General features: G+C 44.6%; 1 protein-coding gene across 2 annotated transcripts; it reads right to left on the reverse strand.

Moving 5' to 3' along the window:
* Positions 1–2568: 2568 nt before the first annotated feature.
* pak1ip1 (PAK1 interacting protein 1) lies at positions 2569–17767 on the reverse strand. Of its 2 annotated transcripts, XM_065013812.1 has the most exons (10): positions 17448–17767; positions 16783–16945; positions 14449–14569; positions 10099–10173; positions 9918–9970; positions 8472–8617; positions 7121–7218; positions 6872–6968; positions 5708–5837; positions 2569–3310 (listed from the first exon to the last, which is right to left on the reverse strand). In XM_065013812.1, the coding sequence occupies exons 1-10, from the start codon at positions 17523–17525 to the stop codon at positions 3195–3197; spliced, it is 1077 nt and encodes a 358-aa protein (XP_064869884.1). In that variant the 5' UTR covers positions 17526–17767; the 3' UTR covers positions 2569–3194. The 2 variants fall into 2 exon arrangements, with proteins under 2 accessions (XP_064869884.1, XP_064869885.1); XM_065013813.1 differs by lacking the exons at positions 16783–16945; positions 17448–17767 and adding an exon at positions 15260–15374.
* Between the last annotated feature and the right edge of the window lie 2333 nt (positions 17768–20100).

A 20100-nucleotide genomic window follows, 5' to 3' on the forward strand; every position in this document is an offset into this window, starting at 1 on the left:
TGTACCCAGACATCTTGTTATATAGTAACATCTTGTTATATAGTAACATCGTGTTTCTGTGTGTACCCAGACATCTTGTTATATAGTAACATTGTTTCTGTGTGTACCCAGACATCTTGTTATATAGTAACATCTTGATATATAGTAACATCGTGTTTCTGTGTGTACCCAGACATCTTGTTTTATAGTAACATCGTGTTTCTGTGTGTACCCAGACATCTTGTTTTATAGTAACATAGTGTTTCTGTGTGTACCCAGACATCTTGTTATATAGTAACATGTGTTTCTGTGTACCCAGACATCTTGTTATATAGTAACATCTTGTTATATAGTAACATAGTGTTTCTGTGTGTACCCAGACATCTTGTTATATAGTAACATCTTGTTATATAGTAACATAGTGTTTCTGTTTGTACCCAGACATCTTGTTATATAGTAACATCTTGTTTTATAGTAACATCGTGTTTCTGTGTACCCAGACATCTTGTTATATAGTAACATCTTGTTATATAGTAACATTGTTTCTGTTTGTACCCAGACATCTTGTTTTATAGTAACATCTTGTTATATAGTAACATCGTGTTTCTGTGTGTACCCAGACATCTTGTTATATAGTAACATCGTGTTTCTGTGTGTACCCAGACATCTTGTTATATAGTAACATTGTGTTTCTGTGTGTACCCAGACATCTTGTTATATAGTAACATCGTGTTTCTGTGTACCCAGACATCTTGTTATATAGTAACATTGTTTCTGTTTGTACCCAGACATCTTGTTATATAGTAACATGTGTTTCTCTGTGTACCCAGACATCTTGTTATATAGTAACATCGTGTTTCTGTGTAACATCTTGTTATATAGTAACATCGTGTTTCTGTGTGTACCCAGACATCTTGTTATATAGTAACATGTGTTTCTCTTGTTTGTAACATCGTGTTTCTGTGTGTACCCAGACATCTTGTTATATAGTAACATTGTGTTTCTGTGTGTACCCAGACATCTTGTTATATAGTAACATCTTGTTATATAGTAACATTGTGTTTCTGTGTGTACCCAGACATCTTGTTATATAGTAACATCGTGTTTCTGTGTGTACCCAGACATCTTGTTATATAGTAACATCTTGTTATATAGTAACATCTGTGTTCTGTTTTGTACCCAGACATCTTGTTATATAGTAACATCGTGTTTCTGTTTTGTACCCAGACATCACCATCTTTCATCACCTGTCAGTTTTGACATTTGAAGCCTACAAAAGATCCAACAAATCTGTTCTATACTGAATCAAAACATAAAAACGCAAAGTGTAAAGTAATGTAGTGTTGGTCCCATGTTTCATACGCACAAAAAGATTATTTCCCTCCAGTTTTGTGCACAAATATGTTTACATCCCTCCTTTGCCAAGATAATCCATCCCCCTTACAGGTGTGGCATATCAAGAAGCCGATGAAACAGCATGATCATTACACAGGTGCACCTTGTGCTGGGGACAAAAGGCCACTAAAATGTGCAGTTTTGTCACGCAACACAATGCCACAGATGTCTCAAGTTGAGGGAGTGTGCAATTGGCATGCTGACTACAGAGCTGTTAGTAGAGAATAAAATGTTAATTTCTCTACCATAAGCCACCGTCATTTTAGAGAATTTGACAGTATGTTCAACCAGCCTCACAACCGCAGACCACGTGTATGGCATCGTGTGGGCGAGCGGTTTTGCTGATGTCAACGTTGTCAGAGTCCCATGGTGGCAGTGGAGTAATGGTATGGGCAAGCATAAGCTACGGACAATGAATACAATTGCATTTTAAATCGATGGCAATTTGAATGCACGGAGTTACCCTGAAGAGATCCTGAGGCCCATCGCTGTGCCATTCATCCATCACCTCATGTTTCAGCATGATAATGCACAGCCCCATGTTGCAAGGATCTGTACACAATTCCTGGAAGCTGAAAATGTCCCAGTTCTTCCATGGCCTGTATACTCAGACATGTCACCCATTGAGCCTGTTTGGGATGCTCTGGATTGACGTGTACGACAACACGTTCCAGTTTCCGCCAATATCCAGCGACTTCACACAGCCATTGAAGAGGAGTGGGACAACATTCCACAGGCCACAATCAACAGCCTGGTCAACTCCATGTGAAGGAGATGTGCTGCATGAGGGAAATGGTCACACCAGATACTGACTGGTTTTCTGATCCACGCTCCTACTTAAATGTGACCGACAGATGTATATCTGTATCCCCAGTCGTGAAATCCATAGATTAGGGCCTAATGAATTTATTTCAATTGACCGATTTCCTAATATGAACTGTAACTCAGTAAAAACTTAATTGTTGCATGTTGCATTTATTTTTGTTCAGTAAAAACAGTAAAACGTTTTTTTTTAAGTCCCAAAAGGCGATGCACTCTCTTCCTCGTGTTCTTGGACAATCCAACTCCCATCCAATCACCTACAGACTAAGCTATTTTCACTTTGTATTATAACTTAGTTATGTTTCAATAGGAACATTTAGATAAAGAGTCCATTGTTATTTTTATCATAAATAACTTGACTACAACAGACAGTACGAGGACATACAAGCTGTTTATAAAGTAGGTCTGTCACCCCCTAGTGGCCAAATGTCATTGTCACATAGATCTATAAGACCACATATCCACACCAAAAATACCAGCCCGGTCTCAGACTAGGCGTAACATAGTAAATGTAAATCCGGAACACTCTAATTAGTATTATATGTTACGGTTACATAATATGGATCGTTACTTAAGGCAAAAAAAAACAAAAGTAGGGTGGTTGATCAAGGTAGATGGGTGGGCATATAACGCAAACATCTAGCAACCCAAAGGTTGTGAGTTTGAATCTCATCTTGGACAACTTTAGCAACTACTTTCTAGCTACTTAGCATGTTAGCTAACCCTTCCCCTAAACCTTTAACCTAACTCTTAAACATAACCCTAACCCCTAGACTAGCTAATGTTAGCCATCTAGCTAGAATGTAACATATAATTTATTTAGCAAATTCATAACATACACAAAATGGGTGATGGACATCCACAAATTAATACATACCATACGTAACATATCATACTAAAAAAGGTACAGCTCGGATTTACGTACAGAATAATACGAAATGACCTGACACCAGGTTGAAACTACAATTTTAAAAAATATTTATTTTTTTATTAAGTTTTCAGCTTTTTTTCCCACCATCTTTTTTCTTCTTGGGTGAAGCATCTTCCTCTTGGACCACTTCTACAGTCGAGATCCTGACCCTCTTCCTCTTCTTCTCCAGCACATCCTTGACGTCTGTCGGGGACGAAGGAAAACAACCACATGATATTCTCATGCTATATTGCCAGAAAAAAATACGCATTTTAAAACCACACTAAATATTTTTGTACATAAACTTTCTATAAAAAGAGACCTTAATGTTAAGGGTTTCTCTAGTATTCAAGACGTTTACATCCAGCAATTCCACATATTAGATCTTGTCCAATATAATAATATAATAGAAACAGAGTTCACACAAATGCCATACGAGACAAACATATGTCACAAGAATCAATTTCTCATTCAAAATTGGTTGTAGGGCTCCTCCACCTAGTAGGACCAAGCCATATTAGACTAGCAGGGCTCCTCCACCCAGTAGGACCAAGCCATATTAGACTAGCAGGGCTCCTCCACCCAGTAGAACCAAGCCATATTAGACTAGCAGGGCTCCTCCACCCAGTAGAACCAAGCCATATTAGACTAGCAGGGCTCCTCCACCCAGTAGGACCAGGCCATATTAGACTAGCAGGGCTCCTCCACCCAGTAGGACCAGGCCATATTAGACTAGCAGGGCTCCTCCACCCAGTAGGACCAGGCCATATTAGACTAGCAGGGCTCCTCCACCCAGTAGGACCAGGCCATATTAGACTAGCAGGGCTCCTTCACCCAGTAGGACCAGGCCATATTAGACTAGCAGGGCTCCTCCACCCAGTAGGACCAAGCCATATTAGACTAGCAGGGCTCCTCCACCCAGTAGGACCAAGCCATATTAGACTAGCAGGGCTCCTCCACCCAGTAGAACCAAGCCATATTAGACTAGCAGGGCTCCTCCACCCAGTAGAACCAAGCCATATTAGACTAGCAGGGCTCCTCCACCCAGTAGAACCAAGCCATATTAGACTAGCAGGGCTCCTCCACCCAGTAGAACCAAGCCATATTAGACTAGCAGGGCTCCTCCACCCAGTAGAACCAAGCCATAGACTAGCAGGGCTCCTCCACCCAGTAGGACCAAGCCATATTAGACTAGCAGGGCTCCTCCACCCAGTAGGACCAAGCCATATTAGACTAGCAGGGCTCCTCCACCCAGTAGAACCAAGCCATATTAGACTAGCAGGGCTCCTCCACCCAGTAGAACCAAGCCATATTAGACTAGCAGGGCTCCTCCACCCAGTAGGACCAGGCCATATTAGACTAGCAGGGCTCCTCCACCCAGTAGGACCAGGCCATATTAGACTAGCAGGGCTCCTCCACCCAGTTGGACCAGGCCATATTAGACTAGCAGGGCTCCTCCACCCAGTAGGACCAGGCCATATTAGACTAGCAGGGCTCCTCCACCCAGTAGGACCAGGCCATATTAGACTAGCAGGGCTCCTCCACCCAGTAGGACCAGGCCATATTAGACTAGCAGGGCTCCTCCACCCAGTAGGACCAGGCCATATTAGACTAGCAGGGCTCCTCCACCCAGTAGGACCAGGCCATATTAGACTAGCAGGGCTCCTCCACCCAGTAGGACCAGGCCATATTAGACTAGCAGGGCTCCTCCACCCAGTAGGACCAAGCCATATTAGACTAGCAGGGCTCCTCCACCCAGATTGACTCAGGTGTGAATTCTTATGTAAATTGACATATTTCTGTATTTCATTTTTTCAATACATTTTCTAAAAACGTGTTTTCACTTTGTCACTATGGGGTATCGTGTGTAGAAAATATATATATTTAATCCATTTTGAATTTTGTAACAACAAAATGTGGAATAAATCAAGAGGTCTGAATACTTTTCTGAAGGCACCGGAGCCATGAGGGGAACCCCCAGTATAACTTAGATTTTGCTTTTTGTGTCACAGCTCGTAACGTATCAATATTTATCTTGTAAAAGGAGCTATGACATAGCCAATAAATACATAGCACAACTTTTGGATTTCAGCCCGGTCTCATTATCGAATGGTTTGGAGGTTGACGGACTGAGTTTCTCTTCTTCTCCAGCTGGAACATGTTCCGGGACTCGTTCTGCCCCTGAACAGGCAGTTAACCCCACTGTTCCTAGGCCGTCATTGAAAATAAGAATCTGTTCTTAACTGACTTGCCTAGTTAAATAAAGGTTAAAAAAAAAAATATATATAAGGTAAAAAAAAATCAAATAACAAAATACATTTAAAACTATTCCAACAGTAATAATGATGAAAAGCCATACCAGGACTGGGGTAACACCATTTGACCAGTGGTTCCTCACCCTGGTGACCCAAAATGTTGTTTATTTTTCTACTACATAACTGATTAATAGAATCAGGTGTTTAGTACTGGGGCAAAAACTACCATGTGCGCCATTTTGGGTCACCGGGACCAGGATGTGTGTGCATGAGTCACTTTGGGGGAAAAAAATGCTAAAATGGCATGTTATTATTATTATTGATTAAGAACTAGACAGTCCAGTACCGTGAGACGTAGTAGGTTCTGTTTTGACCTCCGGGGGAGACTCCTGTAGAGTGGTGGGCTTCCACACGGCCAGACAGGTCAACCTAGCTGTAGTATTCACCTTCCCCAGGAGGACCGGAGGCTCCAAGGACTGGAACACGACAGACGATCACCGGATCAGAGAAGAGAACACAGTGTTTAGTGCCATCGTGTCAACTCTCGGAATCGTCATGGTTACTTAAAAAGACAAGTAGCAACACAGACAACCGTGAATATAGATGACGTCATCTTTAGAGCAACATTACTGTTCATCAACCTTGGGAACCCTCTAGGTCCTACCAGAGACGGTGTGTAAATGCTTGGTCTAGTCATGCAGGGCTCTCAATGGGACACCCCTTGGTCTCAATGGGACACCCCTTGGTCTAGTCCTACCAGAGACAGTGTGTAAATGCTTGGTCTAGTCATGCAGGGCTCTCAATGGGACACCCCTTGGTCTCAATGGGACACCCCTTGGTCTAGTCCTACCAGAGACAGTGTGTAAATGCTTGGTCTAGTCATGCAGGGCTCTCAATGGGACACCCCTTGGTCTCAATGGGACACCCCTGCCTAAATAAAATACAAATTCCACCTACAGGCCGTTGAGGGCCACAGTGAACGAAAGCCAAGGACAGGTGGTACACACCTCAAGGACAGGTGGTACACACCTCAAGGACAGGTAGACAGGTGGTACACACCTCAAGGACAGGTAGACAGGTGGTACACACCACAAGAACAGGTAGACAGGTGGTACACACCTCAAGGACAGGTAGACAGGTGGTACACACCTCAAGGACAGGTAGTACAGGTGGTACACACCTCAAGGACAGGTAGACAGGTGGTACACACCTCAAGGACAGGTAGACAGGTGGTACACACCTCAAGGACAGGTAGACAGGTGGTACACACCTCAAGGACAGGTAGACAGGTGGTACACACCTCAAGGACAGGTAGACAGGTGGTACACACCTCAAGGACAGGTAGACAGGTGGTACACACCTCAAGGACAGGTAGACAGGTGGTACACACCACAAGGACAGGTAGACAGGTAGTACATACCTTAAGGACAGGTAGACAGGTGGTACATACCTTAAGGACAGGTAGACAGGTAGTACATACCTTAAGGACAGGTAGACAGGTGGTACATACCTCAAGGTTAAGTTTCCACATTTTGATGAAGCCATCGTTTGACGCAGTCACCAGAACACAGAAGTCGTCCGCGGTGAAACTGTCCACCGATTTCACCCTGACAGAGGTGAAGACAATATTCAGCACAACTTTTTCACAAAATTTCCAAGAAAACATCCAAGAATTCTATTTAAATCAATTAAACAATTAAAATGCACATCATAATTACAGGAAGGAAGCAGCGAAACCAGAGATATTAATTCTACGTACCTGGTTTCATGAGCCTCGAACTCACAGAGCACCTTCTGAGTGTTGATGTCACACAGCCTGACTGTCTCGTCGTCCCCAGCGATGGCCAGGATGGAATTCTGACGACAAACAAACCAATTACTCCATACAAGAAAGGGACAACAAAATTAACGTCTACTTGTAAGTGGATAAAGGTTTGCTTCCCTTCTCACATCTCATATCCATCCATCCTGTTTCTTTACTGTTCTGCGCGTGTGTGTTTGTTCTACTGTGATTTTACCTAGAGTGTAGTGTGTATCAAGTCTAGTGACCACCATTATCCTGCATCTTGACTGTCACAAATATACCATGTGTATTAAGCATTACTCTGAATATTGCTCACCATTGTGTTGATCACTCTGAACTAAATATAAAACTTTAGTGATCTTACATTATCCTTAAGAAAAGCCCAGAACCCCTAGCCTTCTGGATACGAGCCCAGAGCCCCTAGCCTTCTGGATACGAGCCCAGAGCCCCTAGCCTTCTGGATACGAGCCCAGAGCCCCTAGCCTTCTGGATACGAGCCCAGAGCCCCTAGCCTTCTGGATACGAGCCCAGAGCCCCTAGCCTTCTGGATACGAGCCCAGAGCCCCTAGCCTTCTGGATACGAGCCCAGAGCCCCTAGCCTTCTGGATACGAGCCCAGAACCCCTAGCCTTCTGGATACGAGCCCAGAACCCCTAGCCTTCTGGATACGAGCCCAGAACCCCTAGCCTTCTGGATACGAGCCCCCCTAGCCTTCTGGACCCCAGAACCCCTAGCCTTCTGGATACGAGCCCAGAACCCCTAGCCTTCTGGATAAGAGCCCAGAACCCCTAGCCTTCTGGATAAGAGCCCAGAACCCCTAGCCTTCTGGATAAGAGCCCAGAACCCCTAGCCTTCTGGATAAGAGCCCAGAACCCCTAGCCTTCTGGATAAGAGCCCAGAACCCCTAGCCTTCTGGATAAGAGCCCAGAACCCCTAGCCTTCTGGATAAGAGCCCAGAACCCCTAGCCTTCTGGATAAGAGCCCAGAACCCCTAGCCTTCTGGATAAGAGCCCAGAACCCTTATCCTTCTGGATAAGAGCCCAGAACCCCTAGCCTTCTGGGTAAGAGCCCAGAACCCCTAGCCTTCTGGGTAAAGCCCAGAACCCCAGCCTTCTGGGTAAAGCCCAGAACCCCTAGCCTTCTGGGTAAAGCCCAGAACCCCTAGCCTTCTGGATAAGAGCCCAGAACCCCTAGCCTTCTGGATAAGAGCCCAGAACCCCTAGCCTTCTGGGTAAGAGCCCAGAACCCCTAGCCTTCTGGGTAAGAGCCCAGAACACCTAGCCTTCTGGGTAAAGCCCAGAACTCACAGTGAGGAACTTGATGGATGAGATCCTCTTGGGGTTGATGATGGTTGATGTCAGAGTGGCTGTTTCCAGGTCATAAACGTCCACCTTGTCGCCGATCACTACCACATACTTATCCCCCTCGGGAGACCACTTCACTATCACCGCATCTAGAGGAGAGGGAGTTGGAGACAAAATGGCCGTGACTATTTTACATATACAAAATGTGTCAAATACTGAAGCTTGGAGCAGCAGGGTAGCCTAGTGGTTAGAGTGTAGAGGAGGCAGGGTAGCCTAGTGGTTAGAGTGTAGAGGAGGCAGGGTAGCCTAGTGGTTAGAGTGTAGAGGAGGCAGGGTAGCCTAGTGGTTAGAGTGTAGAGGCGGCAGGGTAGCCTAGTGGTTAGAGTGTAGAGGAGGCAGGGTAGCCTAGTGGTTAGAGTGTAGGCCTAGCCTAGTGGTTAGAGTGTAGAGGCGGCAGGGTAGCCTAGTGGTTAGAGGGGAGGGGTGGCAGGTAGCCTAGTGGTTAGAGTGTAGAGGCGGCAGGGTAGCCTAGTGGTTAGAGTGTAGAGGTGGCAGGGTAGCCTAGTGGTTAGAGTGTAGAGGTGGCAGGGTAGCCTAGTGGTTAGAGTGTAGAGGTGGCAGGGTAGACTAGTGGTTAGAGTGTAGGGGTGGCAGGTAGCCTAGTGGTTAGAGTGTAGAGGAGGCAGGTAGTCTAGTGGTTAGAGTGTAGAGGAGGCAGGGTAGCCTAGTGGTTAGAGTGTAGAGGAGGCAGGGTAGCCTAGTGGTTAGAGTGTAGAGGTGGCAGGGTAGCCTAGTGGTTAGAGGGGAGGGGTGGCAGGTAGCCTAGTGGTTTGAGTGTAGAGGCGGCAGGGTAGCCTAGTGGTTAGAGTGTAGAGGTGGCAGGGTAGCCTAGTGGTTAGAGTGTAGAGGTGGCAGGGTAGCCTAGTGGTTAGAGTGTAGAGGTGGCAGGGTAGCCTAGTGGTTAGAGTGTAGAGGTGGCAGGGTAGCCTAGTGGTTAGAGTGTAGAGGTGGCAGGGTAGACTAGTGGTTAGAGTGTAGAGGAGGCAGGTAGTCTAGTGGTTAGAGTGTAGAGGAGGCAGGGTAGCCTAGTGGTTAGAGTGTAGAGGTGGCAGGGTAGCCTAGTGGTTAGAGTGTAGAGGGGGCAGCGTAGCCTAGTGGTTAGAGTGTAGAGGAGGCAGGGTAGCCTAGTGGTTAGAGTGTAGAGGCGGCAGGGTAGCCTAGTGGTTAGAGCGTTGGACTAGTAACCGAAAGGTTGCAAGTTCAAATCCCCGAGCTGACAAGGTACAAATCTGTCGTTCTGCCCCTGAACAGGCAGTTAACCCCACTGTTCCTAGGCCGTCATTGAAAATAAGAATGTGTTCTTAACTGACTTGCCTAGTTAAAATAAAAGGTAAAATAAATCAAATTAAATGTGTAATGGGTACATGGTCAGATTGAGTGATAACTTACTCTGTTTAATGTTTTTGATGAAAGCCGATCTTCCGTCGATTAGATTCCACGTTCTGCAACCACAAAAAAAAACGTCAGTCAACTTAGTTCCTAGAGAATGTTTCGAACACCTACAACAAGAACCAAAGATGTACAGAAAGATGTACAAAACAGAAAGATGTACTCAAAACAGAAAGCAAACCGGAGTGTCTTGTCTGTGCCAACAGTCAGGGCCAGTTTCCCGGAGGGATGGACGGACAGTGACGTAACTTGACCTCTGAGGAGAAGAAATAAAACGTGTACGTTAGTGCTGGGATGGAACAAAGATCTGCACGTTACCTTAGCTTCCCATGACCCCTAGAGTTGGCGACCTTAACCTGTTAAGACTCTAGGGGCAGTATTTAATTTTTGGATAAAAAGACGTGCCCGTTTTAAGCGCAATATTTTGTCACGAAAAGATGCTCGAATATGCTTGGAATTGATAGTTTTGGAAAGAAGACAGTCTTACGTTTCCAGAAATGCAAAGATTTTCACTGTGAGTCCCTTAGAACAAATGCTTCGGGCAAAACCAAGATGTATGACCGACCAGGAAATGCACAGGATTTCTGAGGCTACGTTTTCCATGATCGCCTTATATGGCTGTGAATGCGACAGGAATGAACGGACTCTTTCTCTTGTTTCCCCAAGGTCTTTGCAGCATTGTGACGTATTTGTAGGCATATCATTGGAAGATTGACCATAAGGGACTACATTTACCAGGTGTCCCGCTTGGTGTCTGCGTGGCAATCGGTGCGCAAAAGTCAGGTCCCGGTATTTTTCCATTCAAATCTCAGAACAAACCAGGCTACAAGGACGGTGCTTTCAATGGAGAGAAATATGACAAACCACCTTCAGGATTGATTCAAACAACGTTTTCCATGTTTCAGTCGATATTATGGAGTTAATTCGGAAAAAAGTTCGACATGTAGGTGACTGAATTTTCGGTTAGTTTCGGTAGCCATATGCATAGTAACAAAAGGGAACGATGTGTCCTACACAAGAATCTTTCAGGAAAAACTGGACATCTGCTATGTAACTGAGAGTCTCCTCATTGAAACATCTGAAGTTCTTCAAAGGTAAATTATTTTATTTGATTCCTTGGCTGGTTTTTGTGAATATGTTGTGTGCTAAATGCTAACGCTAATGCTAAGCTAGCTAACACCACTCTTACACAAATTAGTGATTTTCTCTGGTTCTAAAGCATATTTTGAAAATCTGAGACGACAGGATTGTTAAGAAAAGGATAAGCTTGAGAACAGGCATATTTATTTCATTTCATTTGCGATTTTTAGAAATCGCTAACGTTGCGTTATGCTAATGAGCTTGAGGCTGTAGTTACGCTACCGCATACGGGTTTGGTCGGACTATGAGGTTAATGGATCAAAACGTGTTATTCCTGTAGGTCATTAGGTTTCCATCCAATAGTATCTGCATTATAAATACACTGAACCAGAATATAAATGCAACATGTTAAGTGTTGGTCTCGTGTTTTATGAGCCGAAATAAAACATCCCAGAAATGTTCCATACGGCACAAAAATGTTATTTCTCTGAAATGTTGGGCAAAAATTAGTTTTACATCCCTGTTTAGTGAGCATTTCTCCTTCGCCAAGATAATCCAGCCACCTTACAGGTGTGGCATATCAAGCAGCTGATTAAACAGCATGACCATTAATTACACACCTTCTAGGGACCACTAAAAGGCCACTAAAATGTGCAGTTTTGTCACACAACACAATGCCACAGATGTCCCAAGTTTTGTTGGAGCGTGCAATTGGCATGCTGACTGCAGGAATGTCCATCAGAGCCGTTTCCAGAGAATTGAATAGTAATTTCTCGACCATAAGCTGCATCCAACGTTGTTTTAGAGAATTTGGCAGTACGTTCAACCACGGCCTCGCATCCACGGCCTCGCATCCACAGCCTCGCATCCACAGCCTCGCATCCACAGACCACGACCTCGCATCCACAGACCACACATCCACAGACCACAGACTCACAACCACAGACCACAGACTCACAACCACAGACCACGGCCTCGCGTCCACAGACTCACAACCACAGACCACGGCCTCGCGTCCACAGACTCACAACCACAGACCACGGCCTCGCATCCACAGACCACACATCCACAGACCACGGCCTCACATCCACAGACCACGGCCTCGCATCCACAAACCACACATCCACAGACCACGGCCTCGCATCCACAGACCACACATCCACAGACCACGTGTACGGCGTCGTGTGGGCGAGTGGTTTGCTGATGTCAACGTTGTGAACAGAGTGCCCCTTTGGATTATGGTATGGGAAGGCATAAACAACGGACAACGAACACAATTATATTTTATCGATGGCAATTTGAATGCACAGAGATACCGTGACGAGATCCTGAGGCCCATCGCTGTTCCATTCATCCACCGCCACCACCTCATGTTTCAGCATGATAATACACGGCCCCATGTCACAAGGATCTGGACACAATTCCTGGAAGCTGAAAATGTCCCAGTTATTCCATGGCCTGCATACCAGACATGTCACCCATTGAGCATGTTTGGGATGCTACGGATCAACTTGAACTACAACGTGTTCCAGTTCCCGCCAATATGCACCAACTTCGCACAGCCATTGAAGAGGAGTGGGACAACATGCCACAGGCCACAATCAACAGCCTGATCAACTCTATGTGAAGGAGATGTGTCACGCTGCATGAGGCAAATGGTCAATGATGTGTTGTGCTGCATGTGTACTGTTACAAAAAAAAAAAAGATCCCACCAACTCGGGACAAACAAATTCACTTCACCGACATTTTCAACCTTTCCCTGTCCGAGTCTGTAATACCTACATGTTTCAAGTAGACCACCACAGTCCCTTTGCCCAAGAAAGCTAAAGTAACCTGCCTAAATGACAACCGCCCCGTATCACTCACGTCAGTAGCCATGAAGCGCTTTGAAAGGCTGGTCATGGCTCACACCAACACCATCATCATCCCGGAAACCCTAGACCCACTCCAATTAACATCCCGCCCCAACACATCCAAAGATGACGCAATCGCAAACCACACTGCCCTTTCCCACCTGGACAAAAGGAACACCTACGTGAGAATGCTGTTCATTGACTACAGCTCAGTGTTCATCACCATAGTGCCCTCAGAGCTCATCACTAAGCTAAGGACCCTGGGACTAAACACCTCCCTCTGCAACTGTGCTTCCTGATGGGCTGTCCCCAGGTGGTAAGGGTAGGCAACAACATCTGCCAAGTTGTGGATCAGCACGGGGGCTCCTCAGGGGTGCGTACTTAGTCCCCTCCTGTACTCCCTATTCACCCACGGCTGCGTGGCCAAGCACATCTCCAACACCATCATTAAGTTTGCCGATGACACAACAGTGGTAGGCCTGACAACGATGAGACTGCCTGTAGGGAGGTCTGAGACCAGGCAGCGTCAGAGACCTCTCCCTCAACGTGATCAAAACAAAGGAGATGATTGTGGACTACAGGAAAAGGAGGGCCGAACAGGCCCCCATTCTTATCGACGGGGCTGCAGTGGAGCAGGTTGAGAGCGTCAAGTTCCTTGGTTTCCACGTCACCAACAAACAAACATGGTCCAAGCTCACCAAGACACGACAAAGCCTTTCCCCCCTCAGGAGAATGAAAAGATGTGGCATGGGTCCTCAGATCCTCAAAAAGTTCTACAGCTGCACCATCGAGAGCATCCTGAACTGTTGCATTACCGCCTGGTATGGCAACTGCTCAGCATCTGACCGTAAGGCGTTACAGGGGGTAGTGCGTACGGCCCAGTACATCACTGGGGCCAAGCTTCCTGCCATCCAGAACCTATATACTCGGCGGTGTCAGACTCCAGTCACACAAGTCAGAGACTATTCTCTCTGCTTCCGCTAAGGCAAATGGTACCGGAGCATCAAGTCTAGGTCCAAAAGGCTTCTTAACAGCTTCCACCACCAAGACATAAGACTCCTGAACACTTAATCAAATGGCCATTATTATTATTTACATTGACAATCCCCCCCCCCTTGTTTTTACACTGCTGCTACTCGCTGTTTATCTATGCATAGTCACTTTACCCCCTACCGACATGTACAAATCACCTCAACTAACCTGTACCCCCGCACATTGACTCTGTACCCCCTCGTTATTTTGTTGTGTTACTTTTGTTTATTTAGTAAATAACCAACTGCACTGTTGGTTCAGGGCTTGTCTGTTGTATTCGGCCCATGTGACAAATAAAATGTAATTTGACGTGATTATTATTTATTTTATACATGTCATGACTTTACGCACAGTAAAAAAAACATGAAAAAAACAGCGGATGGAAACATGCTTAGTTATATGGTGAATCATGTCTGTCAGTGGGGGGTTGCAAAATTATGCTGACTTCCCAGAAATCCCGGGTTTCGAAGATTCCAGGATTCAGAAGGGAATAAGCAGACATCCGGAATCTTCCAAACGGGATTCCTGGAAAAACCTAATCATTTCTGTGAGAGTGACAACTTACTTGTGTGCTCTGATGGACTTAAGACACTCCCAGTTCCTGGTGCTCCAAACGCACAGCAGCCCGTCCTGTCCTCCACTCAGCAGGTGGGAGGAGCCATAGAACTCCAGACATGAAATGGTACCTGAACAAAGATCATAACAATGAAACCTGGGTCAGAGGTACTAAAGTCCTCTTACAGCAGCCGCAACACTTTGGGGAACAATATTTCAATCGATATTAGTGGCTTGCCACATGCCTAAAGACCATGGGCCACACAATGATGTTGTTGACTGTGTCAGTGACTTAATCAAAACGGCATGTCGAAAGAAATAGACAGTCAAAACTTAGCCATAAATTAGTCATAAATTAACGTTGGATGCAGTTAGTGAGATATCTTCAAGATCGTCAGATTGGGAACCGATTGTTGCTGTAGCAGTGTGAGATTCTGCAGCTCTCAAAACCTGAACATTACTAGACTGCTTTCCAAAAAGTGGTTTTCCTGAGCTCACCGTCACGATGCAGCAACATTTTCTATGCTCTTTCCCTTACAAAAATGTTTTTCCCTACTGGAGTAAATGGTTCCATTGCTAAACGTTTTGCTACAGTGTTTGACTATGAATACACCCCTGACGCAGCAGAGTTCCATGTTCAACCCTCTTCTTCATGTCATATATCTCTTACCATCGTGATGCAGCAGAGCTCCCTCTTCTTCATGTCATATCTCTTACCGTGGTGATGCAGCAGAGCGCCATGTTCAACCCTCTTCATCATGTCATATCTCTTACCATCGTGATGCAGCAGAGCTCCCTCTTCTTCATGGCATATCTCTTACCGTCGTGATGCAGCAGAGCTCCATGTTCAACCCTCTTCATCATGTCATATCTCTTACCGTCGTGATGCAGCAGAGCTCCATGTTCAACCCTCTTCATCATGTCATATCTCTTACCGTCGTGATGCAGCAGAGCTCCCTCTTCTTCATGTCATATCTCTTACCGTCGTGATGCAGCAGAGCTCCCTCTTCATCATGTCATATCTCTTACCGTCGTGATGCAGCAGAGCTCCCTCTTCTTCATGTCATATCTCTTACCGTCGTGATGCCGTAGAGCTCCCTCTTCTTCATGTCATATATCTCTTACCGTCGTGATGCAGCAGAGCTCCCTCTTCTTCATGTCATATCTCTTACCGTCGTGATGCAGCAGAGCTCCCTCTTCTTCATGTCATATCTCTTACCGTCGTGATGCAGCAGAGCTCCATGTTCAACCCTCTTCATCATGTCATATATCTCTTACCGTCGTGATGCAGCAGAGCTCCCTCTTCATCATGTCATATCTCTTACCGTCGTGATGCAGCAGAGCTCCCTCTTCTTCATGTCATATCTCTTACCGTCGTGATGCCGTAGAGCTCCCTCTTCTTCATGTCATATATCTCTTACCGTCGTGATGCAGCAGAGCTCCCTCTTCTTCATGTCATATCTCTTACCGTCGTGATGCAGCAGAGCTCCCTCTTCTTCATGTCATATCTCTTACCGTCGTGATGCAGCAGAGCTCCATGTTCATCATGTCCCTCTTCATCATGTGCATATCATGTCTCTTACCGTCGTGATGCAGCAGAGCTCCCTCTTCTTCATGTCATATCTCTTACCGTCGTGATGCAGCAGAGCTCCCTCTTCATCATGTCATATCTCTTACCATCGTGATGCAGCAGAGCGCCATGTTCAACCCTCTTCTTCATGTCATATCTCTTACCGTCGTGATGCAGCAGAGCGCCATGTTCAACCCCGTTCTTCATGTCATATCTCTTACCGTCGTGATGCAGCAGAGCTCCATGTTCAACCCTCTTCATCATGTCATATATCTCTTACCGTCGTGATGCAGCAGAGCTCCCTCTTCTTCATGTCATATCTCTTACCGTCGTGATGCAGCAGAGCTCCATGTTCAACCCTCTTCATCATGTCATATATCTCTTACCAGCAGAGCTCCCTCTTCTTCATGTCATATCTCTTACCGTCGTGATGCAGCAGAGCTCCATGTTCAACCCTCTTCATCATGTCATATATCTCTTACCGTTGTGATGCAGCAGAGCTCCATGTTCAACCCTCTTCATCATGTCATATCTCTTACCGTCGTGATGCAGCAGAGCTCCATCTTCATCATGTCATATCTCTTACCGTCGTGATGCAGCAGAGCTCCCTCTTCTTCATGTCATATCTCTTACCGTCGTGATGCAGCAGAGCTCCCTCTTCATCATGTCATATCTCTTACCGTCGTGATGCAGCAGAGCTCCCTCTTCTTCATGTCATATCTCTTACCGTCGTGATGCAGCAGAGCTCCCTCTTCATCATGTCATATCTCTTACCGTCGTGATGCAGCAGAGCTCCATGTTCAACCCTCTTCTTCATGTCGTAGATCTGGATGGTCTCGTCTCTGCTTCCTGTAGCGATATACCTCTCGCTGGTGGCCACCGCGCACACTGAGGCAGTGTGGGCATGGTGGGTGAAGTCTGCCGTGGCTGTCCACTCCTGCAGATAGACAACACAGCAATGAGACCTGCTTCCAAACATCTGTCAATGGAGGTTTGATCAATAGAGGCAATACAGGTCATTATATTAGCAGTTTAGCGGTGGAAGCTAACGCCTTTATCAAAAGGGGCAATAGAGTGATGAATAACATTACCATTAGGTTCACAGCGAGTTTGGGTTCAACTGAAAAACTGTTTAAAGATCAACACCCCCCCTCCCAATGTTACTGGAAGAGTCATGGGACGTGTAACGTTACAGCCACACCAACATTCTTAATTTAAAATGAATCCTAGAAGTATTGGTTTACACCTTATTTTTTAAAAGTATTTGTAATCTTATTACAATATGTTTGCTGGTAACGGATTAGTTCGTTTCGGTGTCATCCGTTACATACTCCCCAACTCTAACGTTAATCGGTTCGCAAAAGGTAAACAGTATAGTTTGTCATATATACAGGACAATCAGGTATCAAAATCCAAGCTGAGTAACTAAAGCAACATACCTCTTCACCTGTAGACACCCGGTAACCAAAGGCGATCTGCTCGTAACTTCCAGCAATGAGCTCTATTACGGGCCCCATGCTGTCCTAACGATGAATGCTACAGTAACTAACAAATAACCTTTCTCACGTGTTTCTGTTGAGATTATTCCGACTCTGTCACCGGAAAAAATCAAAACCAGTAAAGGGTAACTGTTGTAACTTACGTGCAAAACATGAGCTGAAAGAAATATGATTTTAACTAGCTAGAAACAGTTGCTAGAAAAACGATTTCGTGCTTGAAAACACATGTCCCCCAGATTGACGGTACGCGCATGCGTGAGGGTAATATTCACTTCCGAGTTCGACATTCTGGGATTTCAAAATATAAATCCAAATCATGTTGGGTGCGTCTCTTCTCAGTGACGTTTCATGCAGTCCTAATTTCGTTTGCCTACAAGTAAATCAGGCCTATAATAATGAAATAATACAATACATAGAATAAAAGATAATTAAGTGAATGTAATAATTATTTATTTATTTCACCTTTATTTAACCGGGTAGGCTAGTTGAGAAGTTCTCATTTACAACTGAGACCTGGCCAAGATAAAGCAAAGCAGTGCGACACAAACAACAACACAGTTACACATGGAATAAACAAGGTACAGTCAATAACACAATAGACAAACTGCAAATGGCGTGAGGAGGTAAGGCAATAAATAGGCCATAAGTAGCGTAGTAATTACAATTTATACACACTTCTGACTCAGATATCATGTGCAATCTCATGACTGGAATTGACAGCAGGATTTTACTCACGAAGAAAATAATACAAAAGCCTAACTCAGCTTTGGTTAAACGGGCTTAAAGTCGTCTGAGTCATCTCACGGTCCTTGCTGTTCTGGATCATTGTGACATCGCTACCCCGCATTGAAGAAGGGCTGGTATTATGGGATGGTATTATGTGGCGGTCCTTGTCCACGCTACCATACCTCGTTGCCTGTCCAAATCAAATATTCACAATAACCAGGTTTCTAGCCAACCTTTTTATAGGAGTAAAGCACATGGGATAATGTCATGACAGACCTGTTGGTAAACAGAACATTGGCGGGTAAACTTTAGAAATGTCATAAAACAAAATACGTTAGACAAGGTGGGTTATTTTTGTGTCGGTAAAATTAATGATATGATATCCCACTCTTAACGAATTGGAAAGGAAGGTTTGCTGGTGCACGGTACACTGTTCAGGTCCCTGCTTCCACTAAACTAAATGGATGTTTTTGCCAAAATTATATGATAACACCTGTCTACATAAAACCATTCAAAAAATACTGCACCAGAAAACACAGAGGTTCATTAGCTTCTGTAAGAACATAGGTGTGGATTCAAATCACAAGGGCGGGTCTATGCCTATATTGGGAAGCCCACAATTTGGGCAATGTGTGGCAATAGGCCTAGCTGATTATTGAGCTGTGGCTGTCATTGAAAAGCATCTAAAATACGTGTTCATTAAGTTTTACATAACCAGGGGAGCCCAACTGAGACCAGGGTCTCATTTGCAATGGTGCCCTGAGGACATCAAATAAAAGATAATTCGACAAGATACAAGACAGAATAACAAGATACAATAACAAGGACATTACATTGGAACATCATAAAAAACACATTTTTTAAGTCAATCAAATCAAAATAATTGCACAACTAGGTAAAACTCATGTATCATCAGGGTTTTAAACTGCCCCAGTGGGACCAGGGAATCCAAATGTAATGAATGTTGTAAACAAATCCAAAAATGTGGAGTGTTAAAACTAAAAACACATTTTCCTACAGTACCAGTCAAAAAAAAATGTGGACACACCTGCTCATTCAAGGGTTTTTCTTTATTTTTTAACTATTTTCAGTGAAGACATAAAAACTATAAAATAACACATATGGAATCATGAAGTGTTAAACAAATTTAAATATATTTGAGATTTGAGATTCTTGAAAGTAGCCGCCCTTTTGCCTTGATGACAGCATTGTACACTCTTAGCATTCTCTCAACCAGCTTCATGAGGTCATCACCTGGAATGAATTTCAATTAACAGGTGTGCCTTGTTAATTTGTGTAATTTCTTTCCTTCTTAATGCATTTGAGCCAATCAGTTGTGTTGTGGCAAGGTAGGGGTGGTTTACAGAAGATAGCCCTATTTGGTAAAAGACCAAGTCCATATTATGGCAAGAACAGCTCAAATAAGCAAAGAGAAACGACAGTCCATCATTACTTTAAGACATGAAGGTCAGTCAATATGGAACATTTCAAGAACTTTTAAAGTTTCTTCAAGTGCAGTCTGGAAAACCATCAAGCACTATGATGAAACTGGCTCTCGTGAGGACCGTCACAGGAAAGGAAGACCCAGAGTTACCTCTGCTACAGAGGACAAGTTCATTAAATTTACCAGCCTTAGAAATTGCGGCACAAATAAATGCTTCAGTGTTCAAGTAACAGACTCATCTCAACATCATCTGTTTAGAGGAGACTGCGTGAATCAGGCCTTCATGGTTAAATTTCTGCAAAGAAACCACTACTAAAGGACACCGATAAGAAGAAGAGACTTGCTTGGACCAAGAAACACGAGCAATGGAGATTAGACCGGTGGAAATCTGTCCTTTGATCTGATGGGTCCAAATGTGAGATT

Source organism: Oncorhynchus nerka, linkage group LG9b, assembly GCF_034236695.1.
Source record: "Oncorhynchus nerka isolate Pitt River linkage group LG9b, Oner_Uvic_2.0, whole genome shotgun sequence".
NCBI lineage: Eukaryota > Metazoa > Chordata > Actinopteri > Salmoniformes > Salmonidae > Oncorhynchus > Oncorhynchus nerka.